At 43.2% G+C, this 18,619-nt stretch overlaps 1 protein-coding gene across 1 annotated transcript; it reads left to right on the top strand.

Annotated features, from left to right (window-relative positions):
• The first annotated feature begins 1,826 nt into the window (after window positions 1–1,826).
• TMEM40 (transmembrane protein 40) lies at window positions 1,827–17,961 on the top strand. The gene is made up of 12 exons (XM_024223421.2): window positions 1,827–1,875; window positions 4,035–4,174; window positions 4,812–4,965; window positions 8,492–8,599; window positions 10,298–10,399; window positions 12,143–12,178; window positions 13,982–14,014; window positions 16,026–16,088; window positions 16,412–16,483; window positions 16,573–16,647; window positions 17,444–17,506; window positions 17,942–17,961. Exons 1-12 carry the CDS (start codon window positions 1,827–1,829, stop codon window positions 17,959–17,961), a joined length of 915 nt encoding a protein of 304 aa, XP_024079189.1.
• The last annotated feature ends 658 nt before the right edge of the window (window positions 17,962–18,619 follow it).

Genomic DNA, 18,619 nt, shown 5'->3' with positions numbered 1-18,619 from the left:
TGCTGCAGTCCATTCCTCTCCCACCCCTGGGTCCAGCTCTTGTCCATTCCAATCAGACTGCTTCCTCTTCCATGCTGCCTGGTGCCAGTAGGGGGTTCACTAAGCGCACAGAAGGAGACAGGGTTCCTGCTCTCAGTTCCCATGCCCAGCCCCACCCTGGCCCAGAGCAGCCATTACAGCTTCACCCCTGTCTTGGGCTGGAGCATGCTCGATCACTGTGTGGGGATAGTCTGTTCACTACTAGAAGCGGTGAGAGGCTTGAGCATGCTCAGAGTGGATGGAATCAGGGATTTTAGCTGCTAAGAATCTAATGTCTCTAGAGAACATGTGCAAACTATAATTTTTCAGAAGTTTCTAACTTGGCCAAATCCAGGTAGCAATTCATAAGCACAGTGAGAGGCATAGCCCTGATACACAGGCCACCCTCCTGCTAAGTTTCAAGTCCCTGCTCCAAATCATGGGGGTAATAGAGCTGTTCAAAGAAAAGATTGCCAGAATTTTTTTAACATGGGCAAAACTATGTATTTTCCCCTAGCTTTGTTCTCAGAAATGGCTAAAGTGTTTTGGCTGCAATTTTCCAAAAAGTTCAACTGGAGGCAGACACCTGGTATGGAAAATTTCAGTTTGGCAAAGTTATAAGCAACTGAAAACTGGATCTTATCTGGGTTGTGTCAGGCTACCAGTCCCATCTATAATGAACGGGGCATTACTGAAATCAGTGGGGCATTCTGATTAAAAATTGATGTTCCAATGTGACCCAAGGTGAACTGAAAAGTGTTCACCTGTGTAGCCAGAGTTCAGGGTTCTATATTTTACGTGCACCAATTTCTACTTTTAAACAGAGCAGAGCTGCATTTCTCGAAATCCCTATGCTTCTTTGGAAACTCATAGTATTGTTAGCTGGAATAATAACTTGAAAGCACTCCACAGATCATTACCTAATTAGTTTGCGCAGCATACCTGAGAGGTAAGTAAGTATTATTTTAGGTTTAATCTTAAAGTGGGGGGAGGGATAGTTCAGTGGTTTGAGCATTGGCCTGCTAAACCCAGGGTTGTGAGTTCAATCCTTGAGGAGGCCACTTAGGGATCTGGGGCAAAATCAGTACTTGGTCCTGCTAGTGAAGGTAAGGGGCTGGACTCAATGACCTTTCAAGGTCCCTTCCAGTTCTAGGAGATAGGATATCTCCATTATATTTATAAGTGACATGCAGAAGGCCACACAGTGAATAAATGGCTAAGCAGGAATTCAAACTGAGGCCTTCACAACTCACAGCACATTACTCTAGGAAAACACATAGAACTCTGAATCTGGGGAAAAATCTGGCAAAGTAAAGATATGTTTTATTTCAAGACTTAAGTTCAGTTCACCTCCACGGCATTAATTTCCTGAACACATTAGCAGAGTTTCCCACATCCTCCCTGATCTACCTATTTCCAGTTTAAGGAATGACAGCTCTCAAGTGAAGATTGATCGCTCTGTTTAACGAGGAGGAATTATCATTAAGTTACTCACATCTATGGCAAATAATTAAATATTTTAATAGCAACAAAAAATTATATGATTGAGTCAGGAGTTCCTATCTTTTTACTCATGACGACAATAACTAGTTCTTTCATAATACCCAGGCCATAATCCTGCTGCGCTCACTCAGGTGAACTCCCATTGACTCAAAGGGAGTTTTTCCTAAATGATGGCTGCAGGAATGCAATGCATGCATGATTTCTAAGTGCTGTAATGATACACTCTGTGTCCGCATGGAAGCACATTGGGGAAAGCACAGAGAAGCTCATGCTGATTTTAAAATTCTGTTTTTACAGACACAGCAATGGACAACTTTAACTTCTCACTTCCAGTTCTCAGTAGAAAACAACAAGGTAACGTAAGGGAAACATGGAGGCCAAGGCCTGCGGCAATGTCACACCACAACCTATGTCCTTGCTTTTGTTGTGCTGGCCCCTGAAGCTCAGATCTTGGTCCTTCTGAAAATGTGCCTTGGTCCATCCCCTCCCCACTTGTAAAAGACCTATGGAAACACTCCTAAGGCGCATGCGTCAGACAGCAGATGGGCACCACTTCAGGCTGAGACACTTGCATTTATTCTGGTTTCTCTTCTGATTTTTTTTAACTCTTCTATTTGGCATTAACACAGTTGAGGGGACGGGATTCTCCCTCACTGTCAGGCCTCTGTGCACTGCAGCAGGATGAACTCCTCTGTCACACACATGGCATTGCACAGGTCCAGAGCCACCTGTAAGCCCCATTGTAGGAGTCATGTTGTGACTCTGGGACATGGAGCTCCTCACAGACAGCCCCCTGAGTTGCCTACATTACCCTGGGGGTGTTTTTGGCCCCAGTCAGTCCAGAATCCCCAGAACTCAAAGATGGCTTACAGGGCCGGCTCCAGGGCTTTTGCCGCCCCAAGCGGCGGAAAAAAAAAAAAAAAAGCCGCGATCACGATTGCAATCGGCAGCAACTCCACCGCGCCGCTTTCTTCTTCGGCAGCAATTCGGCGGCAGGTCCTTCCCTCCGAGAGGGACAGGGACCCTCCGCCGAATTGCCACCGAAAAGCCCGATGTGCCGCTCCTTCCCCTTGGCCACCCCAAGCACCTGCTTGCTCAGCTGGTGCCTGGAGCCGGCCCTGATGGCTTAAGGCAGTGGTTCTCAAACTTTTGTACTGGTGACCCCTTTCACATAGCAAGCCTCTGAGTGTTACCCCCCTAATAAATTAAAAACACTTGTTTATATATTTAACACCATTATAAATGCTGGAGGCAAAGTGGGGTTTGGGGTGGAGGCTGACAGCTCGCGACCCCCCATGTAATAAGCTCGCAACCCCCTGAGGGGTCCTAAACCCCAGTTTGAGAACCCCTGGCTTAAGGCCACCTCTGCCCTCCATTCTGTGGTGCTGTGCTGTGTGTCTTGCGCCACCAAGAGGCACAGCCCAGGAACTCACCCATTATGTTTGCCAACCTACGAAGAGATTAAGGAAGAGAACAAACAATGAAAGAAAAACATGAAATCCCCACGGGAGAAATCAAGAGCGTATTGTGTCATTCTGGAAGATCGTCCATCTGGGATCCTCCTGCAGCCATTCCCCCTTACAGATAGGCGGGAACATTCTTACATTTGAGGGTTCAGTATCCGGAAATCAGAATCACACCTACTAAATATGCCACAAATGCAGCTCAACAGTCAGGGCCTAGCTTCAATCAGATTTTGCTATATTCTGAGCTCAACCCCTCCTACTCTAAGGTACGTCTACACTGCAATTAAAAGCCTGTGGCTGGCGTGCGCCAGCTGAATCAGGCTCATGGGGCTCAGGCTGCGGGGCTGTTTAACTGCAGTGTCGACGTCCAAGCTCAAGCTGGAGATCGGGTTCTAGGATCCTGGGAGGTGGAAGGATGCCAGAGCTCGGGCTGCAGCCAGTGCCAGAATGTGTACATCACAATTAAACAGCCCTGCAGCCTGACCCTTGCGAGCCCGAGTCAGCTGGCACGGGCCAGCTGAGGGTGTCTAATTGCAGTGTAGACATACCCTAAGTGGGCTGATGCCAGGGTGAAAGTAAGTTAAAGGACTTACCAGTATGCCAGAGTCCTGGGCAGGGACAGGGCCTCAACCGGAAGAGGCGGGGCCTTTAAATCACCTCCGGACCTACCAGCTCCCGGCTTACTTTCACCTCTGGTTAGCAGATTCCCACCAGTACCTTTTGGTACCCACTCTGTTTTGGCCACAGCTTCTAGCGTTAAAAATATTTCCCCTTCTTCCTCCAATGAAACAACAATAGCATTGCAAAGGTACCAAGACTGTTATCAACTTATGAGATTCTCTTGTTGAGTGGTGGCAGACATGCATTTCTTTATGCCATTGTTGTTTTCATACCAACTGATCAAGTGTTATGCCTCTTCCTAGAAGCCAAACATGCTGCAGGGACCCATGCCCATTACCAGAGCTATGTAAGAGCATGACAGTAACTCCTCATCACAAGTCCGTCCTGTATGCACCTTCTTTAATTGTATAAATATCTTTTTCCTAGACATTTTTCAGAAAGCTTTTGCTGATGATGCTGATTACCTGGAAACATCTGAGAAAATGAACCAGTCCTTCTGGGAATTGTTAATAAAATGTTTAGCCACTGTTAACCCAGCCAGCCTGACCACTGAAGAAACACACAATGTAAGTTACTAAAGAAACCTCGTTTTCTTTTGTTCTTTGTAAAATATTAAGTATTTCCTTATTGGCGGCATGGTTTTGCTTGTCTACTGTTCTTTGGGAGAATAAAATGTAGAGCCTGATCCTCGTTTATGCTAAAGTTCCTTTATGCTTGCCACAGCTGCATAAAGGGGCCTTAGTGTTAAAGAGAATCAGGCCCAAAGTTCTGATTTATTTTTATTGCTGCAGATGTGAAGAAATTAACTTTAAAAAATGTTAGCTCCCCAGTGTATTCCTCTGTATCTATTCACCTGCTTTCTTTGCAGCAAGGACACTAATGCGGAAGTTATAAGATAGCGTTGCAAGCTATTCAAATGATCATATGTCCATTCAAGGACCTTGTACACTATTTCTCCAGTCCTGGGATTCAGCCACAGAGTAGGATGAAAAGTTTAATGCTTTTACACCACGCCACAGTGATTGCTTGTGGGATAGTTCAGTGAAAGCAGCATGGGCTAGGGGTCTGAGCACTGGACCACATTTCCCCTTCTGTAAAGTAGGGATATTATTGTACTTTTCCCAGGTGCGTTGTGTGATGCTTATGATAAGTGCTTGTTTTTTTTAAGTAGGCCTGTTGGATGTGTACTTACCTTTCTTTCAGCTCCTTAACAGAGGCATAAACTCATCTGATGAACGTGCAGCCTCCTTGAAGACCATAGGAAAAAAAGGAGTTAATGCAGTGGTTGTGCTTTACCTGCTGCTAAAGGTGAAAGATCTATCTGCCTACAGAGAGTTGCCCAGCTCCAAGAAAAATGGTGATTATTAATTGGCTGCACATCCGTCCAGACCAAATCTGGCATGTAGACAAGGAGTAATAGCTCTGTTTTGTTAAAAATGGCTATAGCCAGACTAGGGCTTTAGTTTTATTTCAAAACACTGAAATGTGCTGGGGAGGGAATAGAAGTGAATTACAGTAAAGTAAACAGAGAAAGTGCTTGGAAAGACATATTGCTCAGATGATGATGGGAGCCAGATAGATAGAAACTGTGATGGGTTGGATCACAGAAACCCCCTTGGGACTGCCAACTGATGTGCTGAGACTACTTCTAACCCGTTTTCCCTGCCAGCTTAGGACTTCAGTGCCCTGCCTGGTTTGAGCCAGACACACTTGCCTGCTACAAACCCAGACCCAGGTCTGAACCATGTCCCCCAACGGCTGCAGGCTTAACTGAAAACAGCTTAAGAAGTGTTCCTGTCTCTAACACTCAGATGCCCAGCTCCCAGTCGGGTCCAAACCCCAAATAAATCCATTTTATCCTGTATAAAGCTTATACAGGATAAACTCATAAATTGTTCACCCTCTATAACACTGATAGAGAGATATGCACAGCTGTTTGCCCCCCCCCCAGGTATTAATAAGTACTCTGAGTTAATTAATAAGTAAAAAGTGATTTTATTAAATACAAAAAGGAGGATTTAAGTGGTTCCAAGTAATAACAGACAGAACAAAGTGAATTACTGAGCAAAATAAAATAAAACACGCAAGTCTAAACCGAATACAGTAAGAAACTGAATACAGATAAAAATATTACCCTCAGAGATGTTTCAATAAGCTTTTATCACAGACTGGACGCCTTCCAGTCTGCGCACAATCCCTTCCCCTGGTACAGCCCTTGTTCCAGCTCAGGTGGTAGCTAGGGGATTTCTCATGATTGCCACCCCTTTGTTCTGTTCCACCCACAGATATATCTTTTGCATAAGGCGGGAATCCTTTGTCCCTCTCTGGGTTCCCACCCCTCCTTCTAAATGGAATAGCACCAGGTTAAAGATGGATTCCAGTTCAGGTGACACGATCACATGTCACTGTAAGACTCCATTACCCACTTGCCAGCACACACATATACAGGAAGACTTACAAGTAAACAGAGCCATCTGCAGACTATTGTCCTGGTTAATGGGAGCCATCAAGATTCCAAACCACCATTAATGGCCCACACTTTGCATAATTACAATAGGCCCTCAGAGTTATATTTCTAGTTTCAGATACAAGAGTGATACATTTATACAAATAGGATGACCACACTCAGTATATTATAAGTTTTGTAATGATACAAGAGACCTTTTGCATGAAACATATCCCAATTACATTATATTCACACTCATTTTTAACCATTAGAGGAGTGAAATTCTGGAACAGCCTTCCAAGGGGAGTAGTGGGGGCAAAAGACATATCTGGCTTCAAGACTAAGCTTGATAAGTTTATGGAGGGGATGGTATGATGGGATAGCCTAATTTAGGCAATTAATTGATCTTTGATTATTAGCAGGCAAATATGCCCAATGGTCTGTGATGGGGTGGGATCTGAGTTACTACAGAGAATTCTTTCCTGGGTGCTGGCTGGTGAGGCTTGCCCACATGCTCAGGGTTTAACTGATCGCCATATTTGGGGTCGGGAAGGAATTTTCCTCCAGGGCAGATTGGCAGAGGCCCTGGAGGTTTTTCGCCTTCCTCTGCAGTGTGGGGCATGGGTCACTTGCTGGAGGATTCTCTGCACCTTGAGGTCTTTAAACCACGATTTGAGGACTTCAATAACTCAGACATAGGTTGGGGTTTATTACAGGAGTGGGTGGGTGAGATTCTGTGGCCTGCGTTGTGCAGGAGGTCAGACTAGATGATCATAATGGTCCCTTCTGACCTTAAAGTCTATGAGTCATTAGCATATTTTCATAAAATCATATAGAGTGCAATGTCACAGAAGCTATTTAGACAGATGGAGACTGTACTTGTTCTAGTTTGCAGGGTTTCTCTAGAAAAAGGCATTGACCATTTAGGGTTGAGATCCTCACTCAGTGGTAAAGTCAAAGGAGCTATGCCAGTTTACATCACACCGTCAATTTTCCCCTCTTCTGATTAGACTAATCATAGCAAAAAAATAATTCTCCTGTAGAGTGCAGCTGACCTATTGATCAAATCAGCAGTGCACTGGGCTGCCATATTGGGCAGACAGCTGTGCTAATCTGGTGGAAATATTTTAGCAAAATTTGCCATTGTGTGTCAGGTGAGTCTGTGTGCCTCATCTGATTTCCCTGGGAAATTTGATAACATGGCTAATTTTGAATAGAAAATGTACAGAATTTGGAGTTTTGATCTTTGAATCTGAAAGCCTGGTTTTGCTTGGGATAGGCCCTTTCCCCATTCAAATAAGCCTTTTTCGGAGCCAAAAGCTTACAAAATATGGCAGGTTTGCGGGAGATGTGAGCCCACATTCAAGTCTGTAATGAGTTATGAAAGAACACAAATTGCCAGTAGCTTTGCCTTTTGCTGAACCTATTTCACCACCCTCTGTTAGGAACATGGAGGAGGGACTGTTCATCTTAGGGTCTATTTACACTTGGAGATTGACCAAAATAGCTGTTCCAGAATAATTATGTCCTGATTATTAAGATACATTCATGAAGGCTGAAATTCATCCTTGTGTAGAGGGCCTATGTCCCACCCTCCCCGAAATCCTACTTCAGGACAGAATGGTACTCATAGAGCAGGAACTGTCTTTTTGTTCTGTGTTCGTACTGTGCCTAGCAAAATGGGGTCTGGGTCCATGACTGGGCCTCCTTGGCATTACTGTCATACAAATAAATATTAATAATTGGATACATAGGCCTTGTTCAGGATCTCTGTGCAGCATTACATTTAAAACGCAAAAAGAATTACCTAAAATACACCAGTGACTGCCAAGAACCCCCCACTGCTGGGAGTGTCTGGAGATCCCAAGACCACCCACTTCTTTAGAAAATTTTCCTCTGGAAACATTTTTCAAATGTTTGCAACCCAATTCGCAGAGCCCAGAAGAGTTTAGCAAGCACAGCATTTAGAGCTCTCTCTTATGCCAACAAGAGGATGTTGGTGGTGCAGCGTAATTCGAGAGAGGCAATGAGACATCAAGATTATAATGGTAAAATAGCAGCCTAGAAGTTGGTGAACAATCAAGTCCTCCAACAAAACCACCCGCTTGTTCTACTTGTGTCTGCTTCTGGGCAATGTGAATTTTCATGGGAGTTGGCAGCATGGACATGGTAAAGCCCATGCCAAGATGTCTTGGGCTCCCACCACAGCAGCATTTTAAACATTTTTTAAAATTGTGGCATTAAGCATTTGAACACTTGTCTATTTCATGCTTTCGCTTGTGTTACTTGCAGTGCTGTATGTGCACTAGCAAGCAAAAAAAAGTTAAGACTTGATTTTCCTGGAGGAGCTCCATTGTTAATAATGCATGACCGTAAAGTAGGAAAACCTTAAATATTAGTTTTAAACAGAATATATTTTATGTCTGCATTTTAACAGATGAAAAATTGAAACTACTTCAGGAATTGGAAAAAAGTTTCACATTTTCACCAGAAGAAAGTGAGGTTGAAAGGTCATCTCGGGAGCCTGCAGAGACACAACCACGAGGTACAGAGAGAGTTTGTCTTGCTTTCACTTGCAATTTAATGGTAAAAAAATGTAAGATATTTATACAAGAGAATCCTGTGCCAGTTCTGCAGGGATTCAAAAAACCTCTGAAATAAGAAACTATGCAAAATGGAGATGTCAAAAGAGCAACATCTTTAGATTTACCAGGTGCAGAAGAGTAGCTATCGGTTTCCAGTGGAGAGGTGGTATTTGGATACTGATAGTCACTATGGACATAGGGAGCAGATCGAAGTCTCTGAACTAGGGATGGGATGATGAAAGGCAGGCAAGCAAGAGAACAGAGGTGGTAAGAAGCTGGTGCTATGGTTGTGGAAGGTAGTAGAGGCAAGCCGCTGAGGGAGGGAATAATGAAGGAGGACAGAGAGCACTGCAGACAGGGGGATGGTGGTAGAGGGGAGATGCAAGTAGGAGACACAGCACTGGGGTTAGGAAGAGTGATAGGAAGCAAACAGGCCACAGTAGGACAGAACCAATACGCACCATACAGATGTCACGTGCCAAAGTCTGGCGTCCAGGTAGCCATTTAAATATTTGTATCTTTTTCCATTTTGGAATGACACAGACACAAATACCAGCAAAATTCCTCTAACCCCTTCTACAGAGAAAACAAACCTGAATCCATTATTCAATTCTCTCTAAAGATTTCTCACTTGAGGAGTGTGATGGGGTCCACTCACCACAGCAGCACCTCTGATTGGCTGTCATGGTGATTAGCTCTGCCAGCCAGTGCACCCTCTCCTGTCATCCTCTCCATCTGGAGACCCACCTCAGTCCAAGTACTTCAGCATCCTCTTCATGCCCTCTGTCCGTATCACCCACTCTGTTTCCCCCTTTCAGGGATGGGTACCACCGTTCAATAGTCAAGCCACTTCCACAGCAGCGAATAGGGGGGAATCCAGCCCTGCCCACTGCTCTGGGTCCCAACCCAGGGACTCAGTAGATAGCAGCCTATTGCTGCCTCTCCTTAACTTCCTTCAATGCTGCTTCAATGCCCTGGGCCACTTCCCTATGACCCCAGCACCTTCTTCACCCTCAGGGCATTCAGTCAGCAAGTCCCAGCAGCTAGCCAGAAGCTGCCTCCTGATCCCCCGGTCTCTGCCAGCAACTACTCTGTCTAAGGTGCTACCCTTGCTGCAGCCTGCTAGGAGCATAGTCCTCACTCCTTGGGCTCCCACAGCAACTGCCCTGCTCTGCCCTGCAGCTCCTTTTGTACTAGCCTGCTGGCCTCTGATTGGCTGCTCCGTGCAGCCTCCCTCCAAGTGGCTGCTTCATGCAGAGCCTCCCTAGTCTGTCAGGAGGACTCACCTCCGCTGCTCCTTTCTGGGATCAGATGTGGCAGGTCCATGAGGCCACCATTAACCCCTTCCACTCTGGTGTGGGGTGAGCACCCCATCACAAGTAGGTTAGAGATTTTAGCAGCTTAAAAAGATATTGTAACGAGAGAGCTTTAATGATGTGTCAACGCACATCCCGTTCATAAAGATACATTTCCGTGCATAACAACATTGACCTTTCCCGGATTTCTTGCCAAGTGAATGCTCATATGCCTGCACTCTCCAAGGTGTTCATGATGTGTGCTGAAACCTGTGCTAAGGCACCTCATAAAGTAGTTTAAAGAACATACAGAAGTAGCTTCTAATAGCTATAATACTTCACTATCATTTCTTTCCTTATTAGCCACCAGGGCTGGCAAGAAAAAAGTCTCTGTGGCAACAGTAAAACCAATTTCTCACAAAGAAAGTCAGGAAGACCAAGACCATGAAAATCAAGATGGAAGTGGTATGCAAATAAGTCTCTCTTTCCCATAAGGGCTCCTATTATCATTAACTTTCTAGCACCCAGGACCAAGTGAATTGTATTTTAAAGGTGAAAAAGAAAAATCACTAGGTGGCTCTTTATACAGCTGTGTGAAAAAACATGAACTCTATTACTGCAACTTTCTGGCCAACTGCTGTATTCCAGCAGTTATTGCTGATCTTTCTCCTATCCAGACTTCTCTAAAGACAGCTATGAAACAAAGGTAGTTTATAATGATCACTGTATTTAAAGGGCCCGGACCTCCCAACACATATCCAAATGGTCTTTATTATATTATGGCCAAAACAAAGTTTCTGTGCCATCTTTTCTGATACTGCTGAACTATTTTTCATTAAGCCTTATGAGACTAGAACTATTTCTCTACACAAATACTGATCAGGAAGATTCAGAGGCACAGGACACTGAAGCCTAGCTATTTCAGGTGGGGTGATATAACAATAGTGTTATTTGTTTAGTGGTGGCACCCATAGGCAACAAAAGGGGGATACACTTCTGGCATTTTTTTGTTTCCACCCAGACAGGTATATCTTAATGTTCTACAAGCAGTGTTAATTGTGTGCACATATTCTATCTGGCCACAGCCTCTTCAATCATTCTGTTCCTGACGGAAGCAGGAATCTATGTGGTTACGCAGACCACATTGCCTAAACTGCAGGCCCTGGCTTGGAAAACCCCTCCACCTCTCCAGTCACAGAGAAGGTACACCACAGGTTTTGGGGGAGCCAGAAGCATAACAGAATACTTCCACTCTGATCTCCCTGTGGCTGCGCTTCTTGTGCCACATGCATAAGCACAAACACCAGCCAGCGCTTGGTTGTAGAAAGGGACGATAATGATGATAAAATATTAATAACCATAGCACATATGCTCATCTCTAAACTTTTTGAGATGTTTGCATAGTAAATCATTAATATTAGAGCTGGGACTGGAATTCAGTACCAGCTCTAAAGCCCTTCCCCTCCAGAAACATGGAAGAGCTCCCATCTGGATCTCAACTTTTTGTTGATTTCAGTTCATACCTAGGGTAACGGTTGGGCAGAGACTGAAATTCATCTAAAGAGTTCAAACACAAATGACAGGCAGCGTTTATAGTGTCCATAGTCAGCCCTTCTGGAACTGATTTGAGGAATATAACTAAAGTCAATGCATTGTTCTCAGGACTTTTCCTTCCCTGTAAAAGAAACCACCAAGCAAAGGCCGTCCAGATACAGAAAATGTGTGTGATATCCACATAGAGATAGTAACATCCATCAGCCCGTAGTAGTGGACCGTGAAATGTAAAAAGTTAAAGCTTTTGTCATTTAACTAACCATTCTAAATGTCTCTTGAGTCTGATTCAATAGCAGCATGTTTAGATTGACATAATGAGCTATAGTTTGTCACACAGGAGTCTCATAGTACAATAGAACTCCATCATCTAATGCAGGGACTAGGATATAGGAGCCTCTAAAAATTATTTACTTTCAGTTGCTGAGTATTGTTGTGTATAAATTACTTTTCTTTAGATTACTTTTCTAAGCTGCATAACTCACAACCAAGATACTAATTTTAAAGACTAGGGGCTCAATTCTGCCTTTAGCCACACTTGTGCAAGTGTACTGATTTCAGTGGGATTGCATGCATGTGACTGAAGGCAGAATTGGGCCCTCAATGCTTGCTAATTGGATGGATATTAATCTACTGTATATTTGTGCAATATTTTAGGTGCACCGGGAGAGATTGTCCCCTATAATGAATCAGGTAAATTCTCACAGGTTACCACCCTCGGCAACTTCACATGGATGGAAACAGACTTTTGTAATGGAAAGGTTTCTAAGAGCTGGCTGACAACCGAGTTATGTAAAAGAATAACTGCATGCTTATAAATGTGCTGTGTCAATGTGCCTATTTTCCTGGAGTGCCTTTAGTCTGGCTTTAGACCTGGATATAGTGTGGAGACAACATTCCTAGCTTTGCTTGAGCTCTTCGCGATATTTGACAGACGTCAGGTGTCGATGCTGATTTTTATTACATCTTTCAGCTGCCTTTTGTACAGCTGACAAGGTGATAGTGACTCATTGGTTAGAACAGCCGGGAGTGGATAGGATCCATATACAATGGTTTTGTTCCTTCCTTTTAGGGAGGGGCCTAGTGATTATGGTGGACAGTTGTTCATTCTTCCCCAGGAAGCTCACATGTGCCAGGCTGTTATTTGACCCCTTGTTCAATGTGGCTATGAGACTGTGAGCTGTTTGGAGCTTGTTTTCAGTAAGGTGATGATGCTCAGCTCAGGTCTCCTTCTAAGCTCACCCAGATCCTGCAGCATCCATGCATTCCAAAACCTTGGCTGAAATAAGATCCTGGGCGAAAGCCAAATGAAAATCCAGGTAGAGGCATTGCTAGGCAGAGGCAGCTTGGAGCTGATCCCTAAATTCCATTCACCTGCAATGTGGCAGCAAGAGAAACGTCCTGACTAAAGGCCTGTGTGCACCCTGCTGCCACACAGTAGCGGCTGAGCTGATTGCCCTCTTGTGTTCTCTACTTCATCCCTCCTGCTTCCTGGGCAGATCTGTCACATTAGTCAGCAACCAGGTTCTGAGAGCAGAAATGCTGGAGGAGACTTTGCCATTTGGGAGAATGCCTGCTCAACCGCTCCCCTCTACTGCAATAATTGGCAGGGGTTGGGGTGGGGGGATAGGAGTTGCTGTTGCCTTGGATGTAAGGGAAGGGAGGGTTCTAGGATGGAGTCCCTAAAGAGTGATCCATTGTTAACAGGACTGGGTAAGATGCCCGGGAGGTCTGGATAGTAAGGAGGAAATAAGCACATCTGAACACACTCCCTGAATTCCCAGGTGAGGGCAGAGTCCCATGGTGCCTTTTCTACCATACCTTTGGTGGGCCTGGAGATGCCGCCTTTTTTCTCCGATGTGGACTTCACCACAGTTACCCACACCTTTGTTACTTCCAGACTAGACTACTTCAGTGCAGTCTACTGTGTGGAGGGCTAGCCTGGTGGTCATGGGAAATATTTGACTAGTACTGAACACTGCTGCCAACCTCATGTGTAAGTTAGATTGATACATACACATAACACCTGTGCTCCATGCTGGGCTGCGCTCGCTTCCAATGGCAATTGTGGGGATTGGGTATGAATTATAAATCCCTAAATCATCTGGGACTCAGCCACCTCAAAGAAAGCAGCAGTCATAGCAATTGTGAACAGCCAAAGTGTTTTTGCTATCTGCTCCTCGTGTTGAATTCCTAGGGTGCTGGAGGGCCCTCGTCTCTCACTTGCTCCGTCCTCTGGTCTGGACAGCTCCCTCCTCTGGTCTGGTGCCCTTTTTGATGTCTTTTTCCTGTTTTGAATCTCTAGATGGATTGTTATTTGTCCCTGGGTAGCGTTGATAACAGTGGGGAATAATCTCTTGTGTGATCAGCTGTTGACAAAAGGCACATCGTTTCTAATTGTAAATATGCATGTGTGTTGTAATGAAGGGTATCACATGAATTGATTTTTGTTTTAAACTACAAGAGACTAAGTCCTAATATTTTGTTGCTTTTCAGAGATTGCAAGACCAGAAAATGCAACTGCTGCTGGTAAATATAAAAAAGCAAACAGAGAAGTTCTGTTTTCCCTAAAGCATGGGTGCCTTTTCTTTCATGTATATTGTATTTCAGTAATTAACTTTGGCTATTGGAGAACTATTTGATCTCCAAATCCATGGTGAAATTCAGGGTTCATACAAAACCCACATGAACCAAAATTGCTGTGTTTTACACAACTGTTCTGTTATTAATAATTTGTATAACTGGGTAAAATGAAATTCACCCTGTGCAATCATTTGTATGGTGAATTCAGCTGAACATAGGCAGACACAGCAGAGCTATAGCTTGTGATGATTCAGCCATGAAGATGTGTTTCGAGGGGGTTGCTTTAACCCTTGTCAAATGAACAGTGAATAGGAAAAGAAAAGAAAAATATTTTCTTGTCGAAACTCTTTGGTTTCAAAACTTGGCTGGAAATATGGTAAAATTTCTATCCCTTTCTGATTTCTTTCAGTCCATCCCTAGCACAAGCACAGTATCTCACAGTGGATTTTGGTAATTCTGTCTTCAGTCCTGGTCAAATTTCTAGTTATATATTCAAAACTTCTTTTAAGTCTCAAGAGATTTGGGTCAGTTTTTATTTTATCCAAACAGATTCCCCGCTCCCAGATAGAACTCTTAAGTTTGGGGCTATTATAGAAACACGCTGTCACAGTTCCCACTCCATGGTCCAGCATGGACATCCTCTTTTAGGCTTCTAGCTCCCCAGCTGTCACCTCTCGTGGGCGGAGAGTCATGTCTCTCTTCCCCCTGACTCGGGTATTTTCAGGCTGCACAGTTCCCTGTCTCCATTGTGAATTCTCTAGCTAGTCAGACTGCCTCAGCAGGCCAACTTTGCCTTCCTTCCTCAGAAGCTACAAACAGCATATTTTTTTCTGAGAAAGCACGTTTATTCTGAAGGTGAAAGTATTGCAGAGGAAAACATATTAAAACAATAAAAATCTACACACATGCTAATAAGCTTACTAGAGATCACCCCAACTCAAACTAGGGTTCTGGCAGGTGAACAGTCCTTCAGATCCCACCCAGGGGTTTGCCTATGGTTTCAAGTTCATAACCGCCTTGGCGCAGAACAAGCATTCTCACCCCCCCCCCCCACCATGAATCTGCGAGTCATTCCTTTATACAGTTGGGCCTCAGATTGTGTCCGCATGTAAAAGGTGATCAGCAGCCAAAAGGGCCCCTTGGCAAAGCTTCAAAGGCTGAATATCTGCAAAACCAGAGGGGTTACATTTTAATACACTTCCCTGTAGCAATTTCCTGGGAAACCCACTTAGCTTTAAAAGTTCACATGGTTCCAAATAGTCCTTTGAAGCACATAACACTTTCCTCCCTAGAGACATTACTTACAATCCCACACTAATGCATAAACATTTGCAGTTTTCATACAAGGAACTCTTGAGATACTTGAAGTTAAGTCAGTAAGATTTAACTTAATTCAATAGGGTTTGTCCAGGTTATTGCAGGAAGTTGCCATGTCTGTCACACACTTAATCATCAGATTACAACAGATTCTATCCACATCGTCATAATGATGAGTAATTTTTATTTATTCCATTATAGTAGCTGTGGCCCTAGAAAACAGATTTAAGACCTTAGGGCTCAATCTGAAATGCCTTATTAGACAAAACTCTGGTTTACCTGGGTCTCAGTAGAGTCCTGAGATACTACTACTGCTTCAAGCTTGATAGGCTAGAGAGTTGAGGGCCAGAGAAATGTCTGCTTTTAAGATAATTATGTTAGCTAATTCATGTGATGTAATAATACAGCTCCTTCTAAATCATCACTATCAGTTAAAAGTTCTGTTTTGGGGTTTTGTTACATCTTTCTACAATCACTAATTTGATCTTTTTTGAAAGGCCCTTGTTAGTCTTTCCTGGGATCAATATTACAATGATTTTCAAAGCAAAATTCATTTCAGATGCTGAAAGTAAAACAACCCCTCAAAACTTCTCTCTTTTAGAGTTACTGTTGCACTAATAGTGGTGTCACTTTCCTCTAGTAGGTGAAAAGGTTACCTACCTTCAGAGATGTCAGAGACAGTGGATAAGAATACGGAAAAATGGTAAGAATCTTCTTTTATTTAGCTGATCCCAAGCCTAGAGAACCTTGGGCCAAAGAAGAACCTGACCTGAGGACTTTGGCTTCAGTTCAGCAAGGGACTTAAGCAGGTGCATAACTTGAAGCGTGTGATTAATCATTTTGAAGTTAATGGGGCTGCTCATGCTTCAATTTATGCACATGCTTTTCACACTTCAGTCTAGAAGAACTACATAAGGTAGCTGAGGTGGAAATAGAAATGATTTATTATGCTAACTGCTGTAGGTGAATATGTATGATCAAGGGCCATGATTTTAGTGATATAATTTCCTTTCTCTCTTATTTCAGATGTGTTCTTTCATTTTGTCATTCTTTGCTTTGGCATTGGAGCCGCACTAATTAGCTATTACCACTACAAAGGTAAGACAGGACTTTAATGTAAGGATGAATGATTGTATTTTGGAAGACAGAGCAAAACCAAATACTTGTATTTATTTTATTCTCTTTAGACTGGACCATTTCTCTTGGTTTTGGTTTAATCACCTTTGCTTCCCTAGAAACCACCGGAATATATTTTGGTCTTGGTAAGTGTATTTTATAGTACCTAAGAAAACAAGAGGCTTTATATCAGTACCTGGGAAATGCAGAGTTTATGCGATCATATAAAAAACACAGATGTAGAAAAATGCTAATGGCTGAGATTATGTAAAATATCACATCACGTAATCCTCCCCCCCCCCCATTCAGAATTACATGCCGCGCTTGGCAACACACTGGCCTCTGACATCTGAAAGAGATGCGGACTCATTTTCCCCTGCTTACCAATCACAAGTTCTCTGAAGATACAGACACACATTCTCCAGCAGTGGTTAAATAATACTATCCTCCCAACATCTAGCAAGGTGGAAGTACTCAGAGTTTGTTTCTGTGAGGTGCTGGACAACCTCAGCTCGCATTAAGAGGAAAGACAGTTGAAAATTCTCAGCACACCTTACAGGAATGGCTCTCCAAGCAGAAAACACTCAAATATTGCTACTTGGAATTAAAAAAATCCTCAAGTGATTTCATTGGGGGAAAGTGCAGTTAACAGAAACTTAAGGTTTCCTGTTACATCACATAGTAGTAGAAAGCTCCTTTCCTTATTTAATATTAAGACACTTGACAATTTGTGGAACTGTTTTGTTGGCAAGCAACTTTGTTCAGAGTCAGTATTTTGTTAGCAATAGAACTGCAGAAGGACCTAGTTTAAACAGTCAAACTGAAACACTATATATTTGTTGATGACAAATATCACTCAACTCTTGCCCTTTGCTATTTCACTTCTTCTATGCTGAAATCTAGCTGGTACTGAACAACTCCTGTATTTTTGTTTTTAAATAGTGCATCGAATTCACAGTGTCCTTGAGCGTTTCATTCCTCTGATTCAGAGATTCAAAATCCCAGGTAACACCACATTATTGTTCAGTCTTATTCTCTGTGGATATATTTCCTAGCTAACTCAGAGCACCCCATTTCTATTAGGGCCAGAGAACTAGCTCTGTTTTTTAAAAAGATTGTACTATAGGCTATCATTCATTCCTTGAGCCTATTTTATTTAGAAATTCATTTCTCTCAATTGTGAGTGGCAGAGCATTTTCACATTCTTAATGTACTGTAGAGGACTTGGGTTACTTCTTGGCAATGTTTGAATGAGAAATCTGACTGAGCTGGGACAAATCCCTACTTTTTGGTCTTCATACAAGTATCAGCTAATGTCTAAGTATGAAAATCCAGACATGTGGCATGGGGGGGGGGGGGGGGGAGTTTAATAGTGAACCCAGTGGAGTGAATTTGAACAGAATTCTCCTGACAGTCCTGTTTTTTTGTATCATCATATAGGTATTAGAAAAGTTGACTGAACAGAAGATTCTTAGAGTTCAACAGGTCTCTGGTTTCTGGATTGATTGTACTAATGTGAATAAACCTGTTTTATGGTGCAGTCATAACATCTAATGACTATTATAAAATATTGAAGGGTTAACCATAAAATTTGTTATTCTCTCCACTGGGGAATAAAAACCGTAGTACAGTATGTCTGTCCTTTCCTTTGACGTTTTGTGGCTCAGTGCAACCAGTAAAATAGGCTGGGTTTAGGTTTATAAATTCATTTTAAGCTATTTGGGTAATACATCATGTTATTTTCCCCACCCATATAATCATGTCGGTCCCACTTGAGAAGTCTGATCCAAAGTCCATTGAAGTCAAGGAATGACGTGCATAGACTTCACTGAGCTCTGGATCAGGCCTTTGATGTTTTAAAAAAAAGTCTTTGGAAACCCTTGTGGGGTTCTTTTCCTCCCGCACGTTCCGGGTCAGGTTTACTTTTCATGTTGCACCCACCTATACTTTCCTGCTAGCACCAGTGCTGATTGGAGCTATTCCCCTTTGGCTAGAGCCCTGCATTATGAGTGTTATCTGAGCATGTGGACTAGTCAAGGCTGTTTTTCAAAGCACTTTGTTAGCACCTTTCCTCAAAAAGGCAACCATGGCACTCAGAAGCTCTGCTTTCTTCACACC

This window comes from Terrapene carolina, unplaced genomic scaffold, assembly GCF_002925995.2.
Source record: "Terrapene carolina triunguis isolate 2854851 unplaced genomic scaffold, T_m_triunguis-2.0 Scaffold89, whole genome shotgun sequence".
Classification (NCBI taxonomy): Eukaryota; Metazoa; Chordata; order Testudines; family Emydidae; genus Terrapene; species Terrapene triunguis.
This window is presented reverse-complemented; position numbering and strand designations above follow the sequence as displayed.